The 16,762-nt window shown below is 37.9% G+C and overlaps 1 protein-coding gene and 1 pseudogene across 7 annotated transcripts in view; one reads left to right on the top strand and one right to left on the bottom strand.

Moving 5' to 3' along the window:
- HEATR5B (HEAT repeat containing 5B) overlaps positions 1 to 16,762 on the bottom strand; it is a 105,105-nt gene that overhangs the window by 53,308 nt on the left and 35,035 nt on the right. For all 6 annotated transcript variants that reach the window (XM_082745302.1, XM_082745305.1, XM_082745303.1 and 3 more), the window contains 3 exons: positions 9,080 to 9,239; positions 5,143 to 5,332; positions 2,922 to 3,091 (listed from right to left, as the gene is read on the bottom strand). In XM_082745302.1, the coding sequence (XP_082601428.1) occupies positions 2,922 to 3,091; positions 5,143 to 5,332; positions 9,080 to 9,239 (520 nt within the window). The remainder of the gene's footprint in view (positions 1 to 2,921; positions 3,092 to 5,142; positions 5,333 to 9,079; positions 9,240 to 16,762) is intronic.
- LOC309871925 (peptidyl-prolyl cis-trans isomerase A pseudogene) lies at positions 12,603 to 13,097 on the top strand (annotated as a pseudogene). The gene has a single exon. The product of its transcript is annotated as a peptidyl-prolyl cis-trans isomerase A pseudogene (transcript).

The following is a 16,762-nucleotide window of genomic DNA, read 5'->3' as shown; positions in this document are numbered from 1 at the left end:
CCTCTTTTATCCAAATGAGACCTCATGATGCATTACTATTTTAGCAACATCTTGTTAAAATCCTTATTTCTTTCATCCTGCTATCATTTACTTGAATCTCATTGGCCAAAGTCCAACTATGAATGTTTCAAAGTATCTGGCCGCTCAATGGTTGGTTATAGATGCTGGAGAAAAATTTTACAAGGTGAAAACTTCTACCATCATGAATCACACAATGGATCCAAAAAAGGGTCACTACCCTCTGCTAAACCCTCAGAACTACCATAGAATCTTCTATTTCTCCAGTTAATTCAATCTCCCGCATCCACTCTCCTCAAACTTCTGGCCCTCTTCTTTGCTCCCTCACTCATAAAACTTATCTTCCCTTTTACTTGATTAAGAAGCAAAAGTCTTCAGATGATAGCTTCCCCAACTTCCAGCCACCAAATCCAAAAACCCACCTCTACCTATACTCATCCTCTCCTCTTTTCTTCATGTTGCACTGGGAGAGATATTCTCTTACTTGTGTCCTTATTTGTGTCCATTCCGTCAGAAACCTTGCATAATTATCCACTCTCTGCCCGACACCTCCCATCCTACTGGTTCCATCTCCTCAGCATTTACACCCTCATTTCTCACTACTGTAGGAGAAAAAGTCTTGCCTGACCCCATCACCCCTTGGACCTATGGACCTCAGTCCTCTCCTATAAAGTCAACTTCAGAATGAAGTTTCTGTTCATAGCCCGATGTATTTGGGCTTTTATTTGTAACCACTCTGCTAGATGAACTCTTGCTAAAGACATCACGTGACAAAAGTCAAAGAACACATTACAGCTCTCATCTTGATCTCTCAACAATGTGTGACATAGCTGACCACTCCTGTCTACTCCACTTGGCTTCTGTGAACACTACAAACTCTTTATTTCCTTTAATCTCTTGTATTGCTTCATAGTTTTCCTAATTCTTTTTCTTTTCCTAAATTTTATATGCTGGGTTCCTCATTTAGCATTCTCTCCCTTGTGAGATCTTAACTATTCCTGTCTTTATTTTCCATCTAAATTCTTATGCCTCCCAAATTTATGTTTCCAACCAAATTTCTCTTTTCTGAGCTCCAGGCCATGAAACTAACCAATTATCTAAAACTGATTTAATGATACCCACTCTTCCCAACCTCTTCCTCTCCTGGTATTACCAGTCTCAGGAAATTACATTACTATGTTCAAGTCAGAATGTGGATTACATCCTTCTCTCTTTTCCTTATGGCCAATTAATCAACAGATTCTACTGATCTTTCCTCTTTTTCTTTTTCTTTTTAAATTTATTTATTTATTTATTTATTAATATTTTATTTATTTATTTGACATACAGAGATCACAAGTAGGCAGAGAGGCAGACAGAGAGAGAGGAGGAAGCAGGCTCCCTGCTGAGCAGAGAGCCCAATGCAGGGCTCAATCCCAGGACCCTGGGTTCATGACCCGAGCCGAAGGCAGAGGCTTTAACCCACTGAGCCAGCCAGGCGCCCCTCTTTCCTCTTTTTCTTAAATTAAGATTTTATTTGCAAGAGAGACAGAGCACAAGTGCAGGGGGAAGGGCAGAGGGAGTGGGAGAAGCAGACTCTCTGCTGAGCAAGGAGCCCGACCGACATGGGACTTGATCCCAGGACCCCGGGATCATGACGTGACCCGCAGACACTTAACCAGCTGAGCCACCCAGGTGCCCCCACTGATTCTTCCTCTTAAGTATCACTCAATTCTATTTATCTTGCCCTATTCCCGTTGCTGCCAATATAGAGCAAGACATTACCATCTCCCTCCTAGACCACCATAATTCTCAAAGTCCTAAGGTCTAAAGTTTTAATACATCTAGAAAGTCTGGCAGAGAGGCAGACAGAGAGAGAGGAGGAAGCAGGCTCCCCATGATCTCTCACCTGGCTAAGTGTCCAGCCTCATTCTGTGCCCGGGCTCCACTCACCTCTTCTCTCTCAGCCTTAATCATACCGACTAAATGGTTTCTCAATTGTGTCACAGTCCTTCCCATTTTGGGGCCTTTCACATATTTTTCTGTCTGCCTAAAAATAAATTCTGTCTATTGCAATATCATGCTTTCTCCTGAACTAACTCTTAATAATCCAGCAGACTACACCTTCAAGATCATTTTTTCAGGTAAATCTTTGCAGAATGCCTGGATTCTGACAGGCTCCTCTGTTACGTGTTTTCCTATAAGCCTCTTCTAGCACTTAATCTTATTTGTAAATAATTATTATTGACCTTGTTCCCTTGTAAACTACAAATTTCACTATGGCATAAGCTTCATCTTGTCTCATCTACAAATCTATTCCCAAAACTTTGCATGGTATGTGACACATAGCCGGCTCTCAATAAGTACTAATTAAGTGAACAAATTAATGACTATGGTGATAGCAACAGACCCTCAGAAGTTACAATCAAACTTCAGGACACAAAATTCTGAATGGGAAAAACTAAAAACATGATGCATTTTTAGCCAAGAAATAAACAGTTCATCAAAATATTTCTTAAAAGGTGAAAAAGGAGGAGCACCTGGGTGGCTCAGTGGATTAAGCCACTGCCTTCGGCTCAGGTCATGATCCCAGGGTCCTGGGATCGAGCCCCGCATAGGGCTCTCTGCTCAGCAGGGAGCCTGCTTCTCCCCTCCACCCCCGCCTGACTCTCTGCCTACTTGTGATTTCTCTCTCTCTCTGTCAAATAAATTAATAAAATCTTAAAAATAAAAATATATATATAAAAGGTGAAAAAGGAAACCAATAAATAAAATGAAAAGTCATAAAATGACTATTGAAGGTGAAACTCTAGAATGCACAATCCAGAAAACTTACATTTTTTGTTTTGATCTAGTTTAATCTTTTGGTCAACAAATGTGGGGCTCCCTAAATAAATCAATGAATGAAGCAGCTTTATACTTACACACAGGCTGGGAACAAGACTAGAGAGATTGACATGTCGTGGTGCAAACATGTGAAGCTGCTGAAGGCAAGATATGGCAGCTGCCTGAACCAGAGAATCTGAATGGTCCTGGGTTATTGCACAACCCACCAAACAAGAAGAACGAATGGTGGAAATTGTTGCTCCATTCCCTGGTAGCAAAATAAAAGAAAATGCAAAAAGCTCTTATTAGTATTACTGAAAATATTCCTAGAACAATTTTCTTCTCAATAACTCTTCTTTCTGATCACTATTCAGATTGTTTTGAAGACAAAAAAGTCTATGAAGTCCATAGAAATGACTTTAAAACATGACTGTCTATGTATGACAATAATATATCCCTCCTAGATTTAGCTAGGTTTATGTAAATTACCTAGGAAACTATATTGTCCTTTAAACCCATCACCGTTTTACTTGAAAGAGCCAGAAGATTCTTCATTCCCTGTTCAATATTATCACTGTATTATTTAATACTTCAAATCCTATTTTCCTAAGAAGATTAATGAAAACTTTTACAGAGATAGTCAGGAAAAAGAACAGTAGTATTATATACTTGTAAAAACATCTTAATTCCCTAATATAAGTGATTTAAAATTTTTGCCAATGTAAAATAATTTTATATACATATAATGTGAAATAAGGAAATCTTAGTCATATAGCGTCACATTCTAGTTTGAAATACATATGGCTGCCTCATCATCACTGCATCAGAAAGCACCTGCTATACACCTATGTTTAATCAGGCATGTGTTTATCTTGTCCATATCCTGTGATAATACTGGAAGAAAAAACTACCAAATTTCTCAAAGAGGACACTGAGTGTAAGAAAAAGACATGTCTAAATCAAGTATTTTCCAATTTGTAACATTCTTCATTAAGATCTTTTCATTTTTGGCTTCTTTCTTTTTTTAAAATATCTGTCCAGATGGAGACAATACAGCACAGTGGTTAGAATGCATGCAAAGGAAACTGATTTGGGCTTCACCTCTGGCTCCAACCACTCATTAGCTATACAAAACGGTGCAAAAGCTCTTAACCTCTCCTAGCTTTGGAGTTTCATCTGTAAAATGGAGAGATGCACCTATCTCAGGATAATGTTAGAATTAAATGAGACAGATAATATGTATAAAAATTCTGACTCACTGAAAGCATTTACTAAATGATAGGGGAAAAAGAGGAAACTGAAAATGAGTGATACATTCAGGATCAATTCACAGTGATTTTCTGCCTTCTGTGTTTCATTCAGCCTTTAGTAAAATTATATCTGTGGAATTGTGTGGTTAGAACATGGGCCTCAGGATCATAAATCTGCCACTTAGTTAAATAACTTCAGACAAGTTACTTATCTTCTCTGAGCTTGGTTCCTCACAGAAATCTTACATAATATTACCTACCTCCTTTATGGGAGTGCGTTTTCAATTTATGTTCCTGATCTTTAGAGCTCAAAAAAACAGTGAAGCAGAAGTCCATGAAGACAAGTGGATGGTACTCCAGGACAAAGGAACTCCACTTTGACCTTTGTCTTCATGAGACTCCAGGTAAAATTCAATTTAGAAAGGCTTTTCTGGGGGCGCCTGGGTGGCTCAGTGGGCTAAGTCTCCAACTCTTGATCTTGGCTCAGGTCATGAACTCAGGATCATGAAATTGAGCCCTGCATTGAGTGTGGAGCCTACTTAAGATTCTCCCTCTCTTTGCCCCTTTCAGTTTACACATTCTCTCTCTCTCTCTCAAAAAAAAAAGAAAGAAAGAAAGAAAAGGAGAAAAATAAAGCTTTCTCTGCTCAAAACTTCAAGTAACAGTCAGTCATAGGTATGTTGTAGGGATTAAATAAAATAGCATATATAAAAAGAAGAGCTGAGGGACACCTGGGTGACTCAGTCTGCCAGGTGCCTGCCTTTGGCTCAGGTCATGGTCCCAGGGTGCTGGGATGAAGCCCCAGAGTTAAAGGCTCCCTGCTCAGCAGGGAGTCTGCCTCTCCCTCTCCCTCTGACTGCCCCTCCCCCTGCTTGTGCGTTCTCTCTCACTCTCTCTCAAATACATAAATAAATCTAAAAAAAAAAAAGCGAAATTGTAGGCCTTTGGTAAATAAGAAACATTCAGTACACAGTAATTATTATTATTACAAGTTTTCATTGGTAGTGACAGCGAGGAAATTCAAAGATAGCAATGTCTAATTCCTTTAATTTAAGATAAATTTACTCACCTTGTAGCTCAGGGCCAACAGTAGTTATGATGGCACCCAAGCATCTACCCAAACATTGATGAACTTCTGTATGTGAAGGTGGAACAGTCAACAGCAAGGTAAGAACTAGAGATAATGTTGGTTCCACATATCCGCGATACATTGGGCCACTAGAATCCACTATAAGAGCAAGTGAATGAAGAGACCATGTCTGGAAGGAAATATAGTTTTGTTTAGTTATAAGGAATAACATGAGTATACGGAATTGATTTTTTTTAAAAGATTTTATTTATTTATTTGACAGAGAGAGAGAATACAAGCAAGCAGAGAAGCAGGCAGAGAGAGAGGAGGGGAAGCAGGCTCCCCACTGAGAAGAGAGCCCGATGTGGAGCTCAATCCCAGGATCCTGGGATCATGTCCTGAGCCGAAGGCAGAGGCTTTAACCCACTGAGCCACCCAGGCGCCCCACTGAATTGATTTTTAACTTCAATGTTCATAAATACTAACATCTTACTTTTTAATCAATGATCTAAAAGTACTTTAACCAAAGCAACTGATGTACAAATGTTATGTTTAAGTGTCTCTGCAGCATGGCTTTGCGTGTCAAAATTTTCAATGATGAATTCATTTTCTTCTGCTATAAGGTACATCTATTTCATAAATTCAAATAATAACCATTTAATTTAGTGGATGCTTATGGACATCAAATATATTTTTATTGCCTGTATTGTGGAGTTTTGCTAAATAATGAGCCTGAAATTAAACAATGACCATGACAATGTTCTGTAACTCAGATACAATTCTATAGCAATGATATTCATAAATCAGCTCTTCAAGTGCACTGAACCATTTCAAGCCCCTATTTATGCCTACTAAACACAAAGTAATCCTACTGGCTAATAGCATTTACAAAACTAATCCCAGAGCAGCATACTGTAATCAGCATAGGCCTGAGAAAATGAAAAGTCCTTTCAACTGCCTATATCCAGCTGTAGAAGAACTTACCTTTAATTTCTGCTGTAGGCAGCTACACTACGGGGCCAAGGACAGAGAGATCTCAACTTGCCAACAGAGGAAAAAAAAATCCATACCTCAGCTTCTACTACCTGTGAACCTACAATAAACCTAGAGAACTCAGCAACCTGACTTGGATAGGTATGTACAGAAACGACATCTACTGACATGAGCCAGCAAAAAATAATTGGACATAGCACCTTATCAGAGAAGACTAGAGCAAACTTTCCAGAGAAAATGATTAAATATAAGAAACAGAGGAGCCTGGCTCACTAAGTCGGTAGGGCATACAACACTTGATTTCAGGGTTGTGAGTTCAAGCCCCGCCTTGCGTGTAGAGATTACTTGGGAAAAAAAAAAAAAAAAGAGTAAGAAACAAAAATCACTTTAATGAAACTATAATAAGAATTTTTTAGGCCACATAATTAAAGCACAAAGGAGATTCTTGAAGTGTTTTTTAAAAAACCCAGGATTTATATTAAAGATGCAATGGAAAACTGGGAAAAAATAACTATTGCTAAAAACCAAAATAATTACGGGATGCCTGGGTGGCTCAGTTGGTTAAACCACTGCCTTCGGCTCAGGTCATGATCCCAGGGACCTGGAATCGAGTCCCACATCAGGCTCCTTGCCTGAACTTCACAGGCAGGAAAATTCTTAGACACTGCCAAACAAGAATGTAAAGTAACAGACATATAGACATCTTTCAGATAAATTTCTTAGCAAAAGCAACAAAACGATGGGGAATACAGATTGCTGTGATGTCTGTAAGTATGTATTAATTCAGAAGTTTATCACATAAGCCACTGTCTTTTGCAAGTGTGAAATGTATGTGCAGTATAAAGGAAAATGAATTCGTCACTGAAGTCTCATTTCTGGATACTCAAAGCCACACTGCAGAGAAACTTTAAACACATTTGTACACCAGTTGCTTTGATTATGACTACTATATTGCCTTTTATTTCCTAAAGAACATAGTTGAATGTTTTTAGAGATAAATGATTAAAATTTGAGATGTTAGTATTTACTGTAATTTAACTTTAAAAGACTACTATTAGCCTCTTATGTGCAATACCCAACACAGAAAACCCTGAACATTTAGGAATAATGAAAGAAAAGGACTGTGTGCTGGGAAAAGTACATTCAACTAAAATATTACTCAAATGTGAAGGCAAAATAAAGCCATGTTTTAGATACGCAAGCATTCAAAAAGTATACCATGCAAACTAATGATTGTTGAAGGAATTTTTCGTACCAAATAAAAATGTAAAGAACAGAGATCTCAAGGCAGAAGTTGAGGATAAAAGAAGAAAAAAGTTACTGAAAAATAAATCTCTAGTGATTATAGTTAAATAGATGTAGCCAATACTAGGACTGTAAAGTATCAATTTTTTTTTAAAGATTTTATTTATTTGACAGACAGAGATCACAAGTAGGCAGAGAAAGAGAGGAAGGGAAGCAGGCTCCCTGCTGAGCAGAGAGCCCGACATGGGCTCGATCCCAGGACCCTGAGACCATGACCTGAGCGGAAGGCAGAGGCTTAACCCACTGAGCCACCCAGGTGCCCCTAAAATATCAATTTTTGAGTTAAAATTCTTAAAAAAGAAGACACATTAGGGAAAACTTAAGAAAATCTATTATATTCTTCTTGTGCAGATCTACTGTAGTGCTGAGGAAATGTAATTGATATAAAGTATAGTAAAATGTCCTGTCATATAAAAAGAACTGTGCAGAGTGGTCACTTAAAGGAATATGATTTTAAGAAATTAAAAGCAAGAGAAAGCTGAGAAGAAGGTGAAGACAAAAGAAAGCAAAACTGCCACCCTGCTCTTTGACATAAAAGAAGAAAGCGGAGAGGCAGCTTGGTGGCTCAGTCGGTTAAGCGTCCAACTCCTGATTTCATGACTCAGGGTTGTGAGATTAAACTCCATGTCAGGCCCTGCACTGAGCGTGGAACCTGCTTGAGATCCTCTCTCCCTCTCCCTCTGCCCCTACCCTGCCCCGCTTGTATGTTCTCTCTAAAAAAAAAAAGTAAATTAAATTTAAAATACAAAATTAAGCAGCAACTTTGTAGGCATAGTTTTCTTCTAGTCTACTGTGAAAACAGAATTTTTAAAAAAGTAGTAGCACCTATTAAGGGATAAGCTTACTTGATTTTTGTTTCTATCCCTTTGGGGAATTTTGAGCTTTACACAGCTGGAAACTTTTGCCAAGAAGTCAAAGGTAAAATAAGCTTGTAGACTAGAAGCCTCTGATGGATTTATTGTCCCTTATCTAATTGTGAAGGAACGAATTCATTAATAAACTAATGGTAGGCCCTAATGCCAAGTGAATTTGTCTCTTTTCCCAATTTGCAGTCCCAGTACAAAGCTGGTAAGTTGAATGCTACTGGATTCATATACTCCTGACCTTCACAGGTACGTCAGTGTGAGATGGCAAATCAACCGTGTAGTATATTTTCACACAAGCGAACTTCCTGTCTTTCATTGTGGTTGTATTTCTTTATAACTAAAATGTTTAAAGAGAAACAAACAAAGAATTTCAGGAGGATACTTGAAGATTCAACCAAAAACACTGTTGCTGGGATGGTGTATGAGTGGGAAGAGACACAGAATGGTTATTAAAAGAAACTAGATCAATTTAGCAAATGTAAGGAAATGCAAAAGAAAAGAGAAAACAAGTACAAAAGACAATAAGTAATAAAAAGAAACTATGTTCCAAGAAATATATATGAATGGGTTAAATTCCCAGAATAAGACAGATTTAAGATTAGGTTAAAATACAAAATCCTGTTTATACTTTTACAATTAAAAAGACTCATAAAATGACAGGGAAAGACTCTAATACATTTTTAAAACAAATCAGCAGAATCATTACTATATTACAATAGTTCTAAAAATATTATTTAAAAACTTCGTAATAAAGAAAAAAATCAACATTATACCTGAACTTCAGAGGATGTTCCATCTTGTGCTAGAGCCAATAAAATGCTGACACTGGTTTTCAGATGTTGTCCTGAGCCAATACCACCAACATAGCGATGTAAGCAACCCAGAGCCAATGAATGGCCAGTTCTGGATACAACATCACGGGCTGATTTCAACCTGAAAAAAAAGTTATGCTTCAGGAATTGGTTTTCCTATTTCCCTATGGCAATTAAAAGCTTTTAAGTCACACCATAAAAGGGCTTTATTCTGGAAATCAGAAAAGACTACAGGTATGATTACTTCTTTTTCCACTACCTACCAAGAGATAAAGATTAATGAAAATGGTTGGTGAAAGTCATGTATTTCATGGCATAAAGCCTACTTTTATTTTAGAGAAAATTTGAAAGAAGAATTGCAACTTCTTGGTTTAAGATTTTATTTATTTATTTACTTGACAGAGAGAGAGAGATCAAAAGCAGGCAGAGAGAGAGGGGAAACAGGCTCCCTGCTGAGCAGAAAGCCCGATGTGAGGCTCGATCCCAGGACTCTGATATCATGATCTGAGCCGAAGGCAGAGGCTTAACGCACTGAGCCTCCCAGGCACCCCACAATTTCTCAGTTTTAAACATCATTCCTTAAAAAGTCAAGAATCGGGCGCCTGGGTGGCTCAGTCGGTTAGGTGGCTGTCTTCAGCTCAGGTCATGGTCCCAGGGCCCTGGAATTGAGTCCCACATGGGGCTCCCTCCTCAGCTGGGAGCCTGCTTCTCCTTCTCCCTCTGCCTGCCGCTCTGCCTACTTGTGCTATCTCTCTGTCAAATAAATAAATAAAATCTTAAAAAAAAAAAAGTCAAGAATCATTTGAAAAATATTTTTATTATTGGTTTTATTTTTTTATTTTTATTTTACTTTTTTAAAGATTTATTTATTTGACAGAGAGACTGATAGCAAGAGTAGGAAAACAAGCAGGGGGAGTGGGAGAGGGTGAAGCAGGCTTCCCACCAAGCAGGGAGCCCGATGCAGGGCTCGATCCCAGGACTGTGGGCTCCTGACCTGAGCCAAAGGCAGATGCTTAAGAAGTGAGCGATCCAGGCACCCCTATTATTGGTGTTTTAGATAAAAGAATTGCTTTTATAACTAGTTTTAAAAATATAAAAAAAATGTATCTCTAGTCACAGAACTGAAGAAAATGTTAACTTTCACTTAAGAAATTATCTCTAATTATGATTTGAACCTCTTTAAAATGCATCAAGCATTTTTCCCTGTGAAATTTACCCAATGAATTAAAAAATATAAAAAGGAGATACTGTATATTACTCTTTAAAATAGGCTTTATTGAGATGTTTGTATACAATAAAATTTACCAATTGTAATTCTTTTCAAGTATACATAGAACATTTATAAAGACAGATAACTAATTCCAAAAAATGGAAATTATGGTATGAAGCTAAATTGTTTTAAGGTGAATTTATAGCATTAAAATTCTTATATCAGTAAAGAAAGGTTTTTAATCAATTACCTAAACTTCCACCTTCAGAACCTAGAAAGAGAAAAGCAAACTGAACCAAAAGTAATCATGGTTACTTACATGAAGCAAGTTAAAAAGATAAAGCAGAAATCAGTGGAAGAGAAAACAGAAAAATGGAGAAACTCAATGAAACCAAAAGCTGGTTTTTGGAAAAAAAAACTGTAACACTGATAAATCCTTCAACTGCCTAAGAAAAGGAGAGACAGAAAGACAGAATGTACATTCTGCTGCTGTTGGGTAAAGTATTCTCTAAATGTCAGTTAGGCCAAGTTAGATGATTATATTGGCAAAATCCATTTTTAATAATTTGGAAGCATCTGTTCTATCAACTACTGAGAGAGGAATGCTGCATCTCCAGCTATAACTATGAACTTTCACTTCTATTAGATTTTGTTCCATGTATTTTATTTTATCTTATTTTATTTTTTAAAATATTTTATTTATTTATTTGAAAGAGAAAAAGAATAGGAGCTGGCCAGGCGAGGCAGAGCAAAAGGGAGAAGCAGGCTTCCGACTGAGCCGGCCTCGAACCCTGTTCCCTGAGATCACGTCAGCTAAAGGCAGACATTTAAGAGACTGAGCCACCCAGGTGCTCCTTGTTCCATGTATTTTAAAACTATATCATAAGATACATAAACATAGAGAATTGCTATGTATTCTTGAGGAATATACCCTCTTATCATTATGAAATCACTCATTTATTCTGATAACAATCTTTATTACAAAATCTACTTTTTCTGATAACAAAACCACTTCAGCTTTCTTTGGATTAGTGTTTTCATGGTATATTATTCCTAACCTTTTACTTTTAACCTCTCTCTTTTAGTTAAAGGGGTTTCTTGTAGACAGCATACAGTTAGATCTTCTTTTTTGTTTTAGGGTTTTTTTTTTGTTTTTTTAGATTTTATTTTTTATTTGAGAGCAATCAAGGAAGAGAGCATGAGTGGGGGCAAGGGGAGGGAGAGGGGTAGAAGGAGAGGGAGAAGCACACTCCCCGGTAAGCAGGGAGCCTAACATGCGGCTCAATCCCAAAACCCTGAGATCATGACCTGAGCTAAAATTAAGAGTTAAGACACTTAACCAACTGAGCCACCCAAGAGCTCCTAAATCTTGTTTTTATTTATTTCTTTATTTATTTTAAAGATTTTATTTATTTGAAAGAGAGTGAGCAAGAGAGAGCACAAGCCAGGGAAGGGGCAGAGGGAGAGGGAGAGGCAGAAGCGGACTACTTGCTGAGCAGGAAGCCCCATGTGGGACTTGATCACAGGACCCTGGGATCATGACCTGAGCTGAAGGCAGATGCTTAACCAATTAAGATGCCCAAGAGCCTGATCTTGTTTTTATTTAATCTAACAAACCCTAACTTTTACTTTTAAGGTTTAGACCACTTCATTTAATGCAATTATCAGTATGGCTGGGTTTAAGTCTACCATGTCATTATTTGTGCTCTATTTGTCACATCAGTTTGTTCCCTTTTTCCTCTTTCTGTCTTCTTCGGATTTAGTATTTTTTATGATTCCATTTTATCTCCACTATTGGTTTATTAGTTATATATTTCGTTTTTTTTTTTTAAGATTTTATTTATTTATTTGCAAGAGAGAGACAGTGAGAGAGAGAGTAAACAGGGAGGAGGAGTAGAGGGAGGAGGCGGCTCCCACATAGGGCTCAATCCCAGGATCCCAGAATCCCAGGAATATGACCTGAGCTTAAGGCAGACACTTAACAGACTGAGTCATCCAGGCGCCCTTATAATATATATTTCTAAGTCATTATGATCTACCTTCAAAGATCATCATATTCTTTCATGTATATTATACACAACCAGAGTATACTACCATTTCCTCTTCCCGTTCTCTGTGCTGTTGTCAGGTATTTTATTTCTCTATATATTAAAATACAACCATATGTTCTATTTGCATTAAAGAGACAATTATCTTTCCAAGATATTTTAAAAGAATGAGAATAAAAATAGCTTGCAGACTGTGCTGCCCGGGAGCTGCCCATGCCACCCAGTCATGGTCAATCCTACCATGTACAACATTGCCATGGTTGGTGACCCCTTGGGTCACATATCCTCTGAGCTGTTTTGCAGACAAAGTTTCAAAGAGAACAGAAAACTTTCATGTTCTGAGCACTGGGGAGAAAGGATTCTGTTATACAACTTCCTGCTTTCACAGGTTATTCGGGGATTTCTGTGCCGGGGTGGTAACTTCACATGCCGTAATGGCACTGCTGGCAAGTCCATCTATGGGGAAAAATATGATATTGAGAATTTTATCCTGAAGCATATGGGTCCCGGCATCTAGCCTATAACAAATGCCAGACCCAACACAAACAATTCCCAGCTTTTTCACCTGCACTGCCAAGAGTGAGCGGCTGGATGGCAAGGCCGTGGTCTCTAGCAAGTGAAAGAAGGCATGAATACTGTGGAAGCCATAGAGTGCTCTGCGTCCAGGAATGGCAAGACCAGCAAAGAGATCACTATGGCTGATTGTGGACAAATCTATTAAATTTGACTTGTCTTTTATCTTAACTGCCAGACCATTACTTCTGTAGCTCAGGAGAGCACCCCTTCACTCTCATCTCTTCAAAATATCCTAAAATCTTTATGCTCTCTCTGCAGTTCTCTGAGTACCATATTCTCCTTATTCCCCTCCAAGTCTAACTGGATTGCACAGTTAAGTATGTGATTATGAAATAAAAACCAAACAACAATAAGAAATAAATTTAAAATGAGAATAAAAATAACAGGTCATTTTAAAATAGACTTATAAACGAATGCGTCTCTATATTCATCCACATATCTACCACTTTGGGCACTCTTCACTCCTATATACACATCCAAATTTCCATCTGGTATCATCTTTTTTTGTGTGTATGCAAAAAGCTTCTTTTAATTTCTTATGGTATACCTTGTAAGCAATGAATTACCCAACTTTTCACAGCCTGAAAGTCTTTATTAAAACTTCAGTTTTGAAAAGCATTTTCACTGGGCATAACGTTCTAGGTCATTCTACTGTCTTCTGCTTTCACAGTTTATGATCAGAAGCCTGCTGAAATTGTTATTTTTGTTCCTCTGCATGATGTCTTTTCCCTGCTGGCTGCTTTTATGTTCTCTTTACCACGGCTTTAAGAAATTTGTTTATGATATGCTTTTGTCTTTCTTCCATCTGGGGTTTGTTGAAGTCACTGGATTTGTAAATGGATAGTTGTCATCAAAACTGAAAATTTTTGTCTACTATTTCCTCAAATAATTTTTGACCTACCCTTACTTCTAAGATTTCAATTATATGAATGTAAGCTTGACATTGTTCTAGAAGTCACTGAGACTCTTGTTCATTTTTCTCCCCGTTTTTCTGTTCTTCCTTTGGGACAGTTTCTATTTCCAGGTGTTCAACATCACTTTTTTTCCTACCACAATTTCTAATCTTCTGTTAATCCCAACCACTGCATTTTTTTCATTGGAAGTATTTTACAGTTCTTGTAGTTTTCCCTGGGTTGTTTTATGAATTTCATTTTGTTTTTCATCATTCTTGGATTTTTCTTATACTTACTTAAAAATACGGTGCATAGGGCGCCTGGGTGGCTCAGTGGGTTAAAGCCTCTCTGCCTTCCACTCAGGTCATGGTCTCAGGGTCCTGAGATCCAGCCCCGCATCAGGCTCTCTGCTTGGGAAGCCTGCTTCCCCCACCCTCTCTGTCTGCCTCTCTGACTACTTGTGATTTCTGTCTGTCAAATAAATAAATAAAAATCTTAAAAAAAAATATGGTGCATATTTTTCAGTATTCTTCATTGCTAATTCCATCATCTCTTCCATTTCTGGGCCGGTTTCCAATGACTGATATACTCTCTTAGTAACAGATCTTACTTTCCCGCTTCTTTAGTTTGGATTGGATAGTGGGTCCTATACATTTTACAATATTAGGTGCTACATTAGTGGTGTTTCTTTAAATACTATTGGGCTTTGTTCTAGAATATTCTTATTCATTAGAATTAGTTTGATCCTTTCAAAGCCTGCTTTTAAATTGTTTTAGAGTGGGTCAATATTGTCTTCACTACGAAGGCAGTATCCCTCTGACAACTCCATTTTAGGAGGTTTTTCCAATCTAGACAGTAGGAATCATGTGTGAGCCCTGGGGATTGTTTTATACTCTTTCCACCTATTCACCTGTTCTTTTCTGTTTGTTTGTTTGTTTTCCCGGTCTTGGGCAGTTTCCTCCTGCACATAGCAGCGCTCAGCTGAAGATTTCAGATGACTCTGCTCGTAGCTCTCTTTCCGTGCAGCTCTCTCCTCTTACATATTCTATTCCACACCTTCTAGCTATGTTGATTTCTCAAAACCCCAAGTTCCTTCTCCTTACCTCAGTTAGGTTTAGGGTTCCTATCCCTGCATTTCAACCTGGAAACTCTTTCCAAGCAGAAATCTGGAGCAATTATAGTGTTCCCCTTGTTTGTTTCCCATTTCTCAGGGATCACTGCTCTATGCTGGCTGTTGTCCAATACCTGAAAACCATTCTTTCATTTATTTTATCTGGTTTTCCAACTGTTCAAGACTGCAGCAAAAACCCAGCCCCCGTTCTTCCACCATGACTGGCAGTGCAAGTCCTGTAAGTATTTTTAATGTTTACTTGAAAGAATAGATTTCATTATTTTATTCATATGTAAGTAGCAATGTAGAGAGTTTAAAACAGAACACCTAAAATAACAAAGATGTCTAGAGAGAAACTTTCTTTGCATTTTCAGAATTGTATTATAACTTTCAGTAAGTCATTGATGACCAAATTTCTGTTAAACCCATAAAAGTAAAATAAAGCCAAGAGATTAAAAATCCATCACCAAGGCTGGTTGGTCAGTTTGCCTATGGTGAAGAAAGAAAAATCCCAAGGGCTATCATGAAACAGATATGAAGAAATGTAGTAATGAAGGACGTAAACGATGTCTGTTCTTAGCAGTATTTCTAACATATTACATCCTTGGATAAGTAACCTCTACCTCTCTATGACTCAGTTTCTCCATTGCAGTCATTTTGGGGAATGAAAGAAGTTAAGAATGAATGCAATCCTTGAATTCTAAAGCATTACATAGATTACAAAACTGCTTTTCATGTTGGTACTTTTTGAAAGGCAACATTTCAGTGAGATAAAAAGCTGGGTCACTTCTCTCAGTGATAATCATCTATTCAATATAGAGCGAATATTCTAAGCTGTAAGAATATATATATTTCCCAGGGGTCTCAAAGTGATTTTCAGTTTGAATGGAAACAAATTCAACCAGTAATGATTTTATTTCCCTCTGAACTTAAGCGGTTGAAGTAGCTCCCTGTTAACTAGAACGGTTTATAGGAATGATTCCTCTTTAACTGCTAAGATGGCATAACACTTCAGTGTGTAAATATAGCTGACAGATCTGTATGTGTAAGTACTTTTGGCTTTTCATAGATACTAAATCAACAAAAGATAGTGTGTACGTGAAAACATTCTACTATAACGAAACAGGAGGACACTGAAACTTTTTAAAGCTAATCTAAGATACCACAGATCCTTATTTTTACTTTTATTTATTTATTTATTCCAAAGATTCATTTATTCATTTTACAAACAGAAAGTGCACGAGCAGGGGGAGGGACAGAGGGAGAGGGAGAAAGAGAGAGGGGGGGTGAGCTGACTCCCCACTGAGCAGGGAGCCCACGTAGGGGCTTGTTCTCAAGACCTTGATATTATGACCTGAGTTGAAACCAAAAGTTGAAGGCTTAACCGAATGAGCCACCCAAGGATCCCTATTTATTTATTTTTTTAAGTACTCTCCACATCCAGTGTAGAGCCCAATGTGGGGCTTGAACTCATGATCCTGAGATCAAGACCTGAGCTGAGATCAAGAGCCAATGCTTAACCCACTGAGCCACCCAAGTGCCCCTAAGATACCACAGATTTGGAGCACTTGGGTGGCTCAGTGGGTTAAGCCCCTGTCTTCGGCTCAGGTCATGATCTCAGGGTCCTGGGATCAAGCCCCGCATCAGGCTCTCTCCTCGGCAGGGAGCCTGCTTCCCCCCTCTCACTCTGCCTACTTATGATCTCTGCCAAATAAATCAATAAAATCTTAAAAAAAAAAAAAAGATACCACAGATTTTTAAACATACCATTACTTTATATGGTAGTATAAAATGAAGAAAAAATGT

The sequence above is a fragment of the Mustela nivalis genome (assembly GCF_964662115.1).
Source record: "Mustela nivalis genome assembly, chromosome: 8".
Taxonomy (NCBI): domain Eukaryota; kingdom Metazoa; phylum Chordata; class Mammalia; order Carnivora; family Mustelidae; genus Mustela; species Mustela nivalis.
Note: the sequence above shows the minus strand (reverse complement) of the source record. Positions and strands in the feature narration are given on the sequence as shown.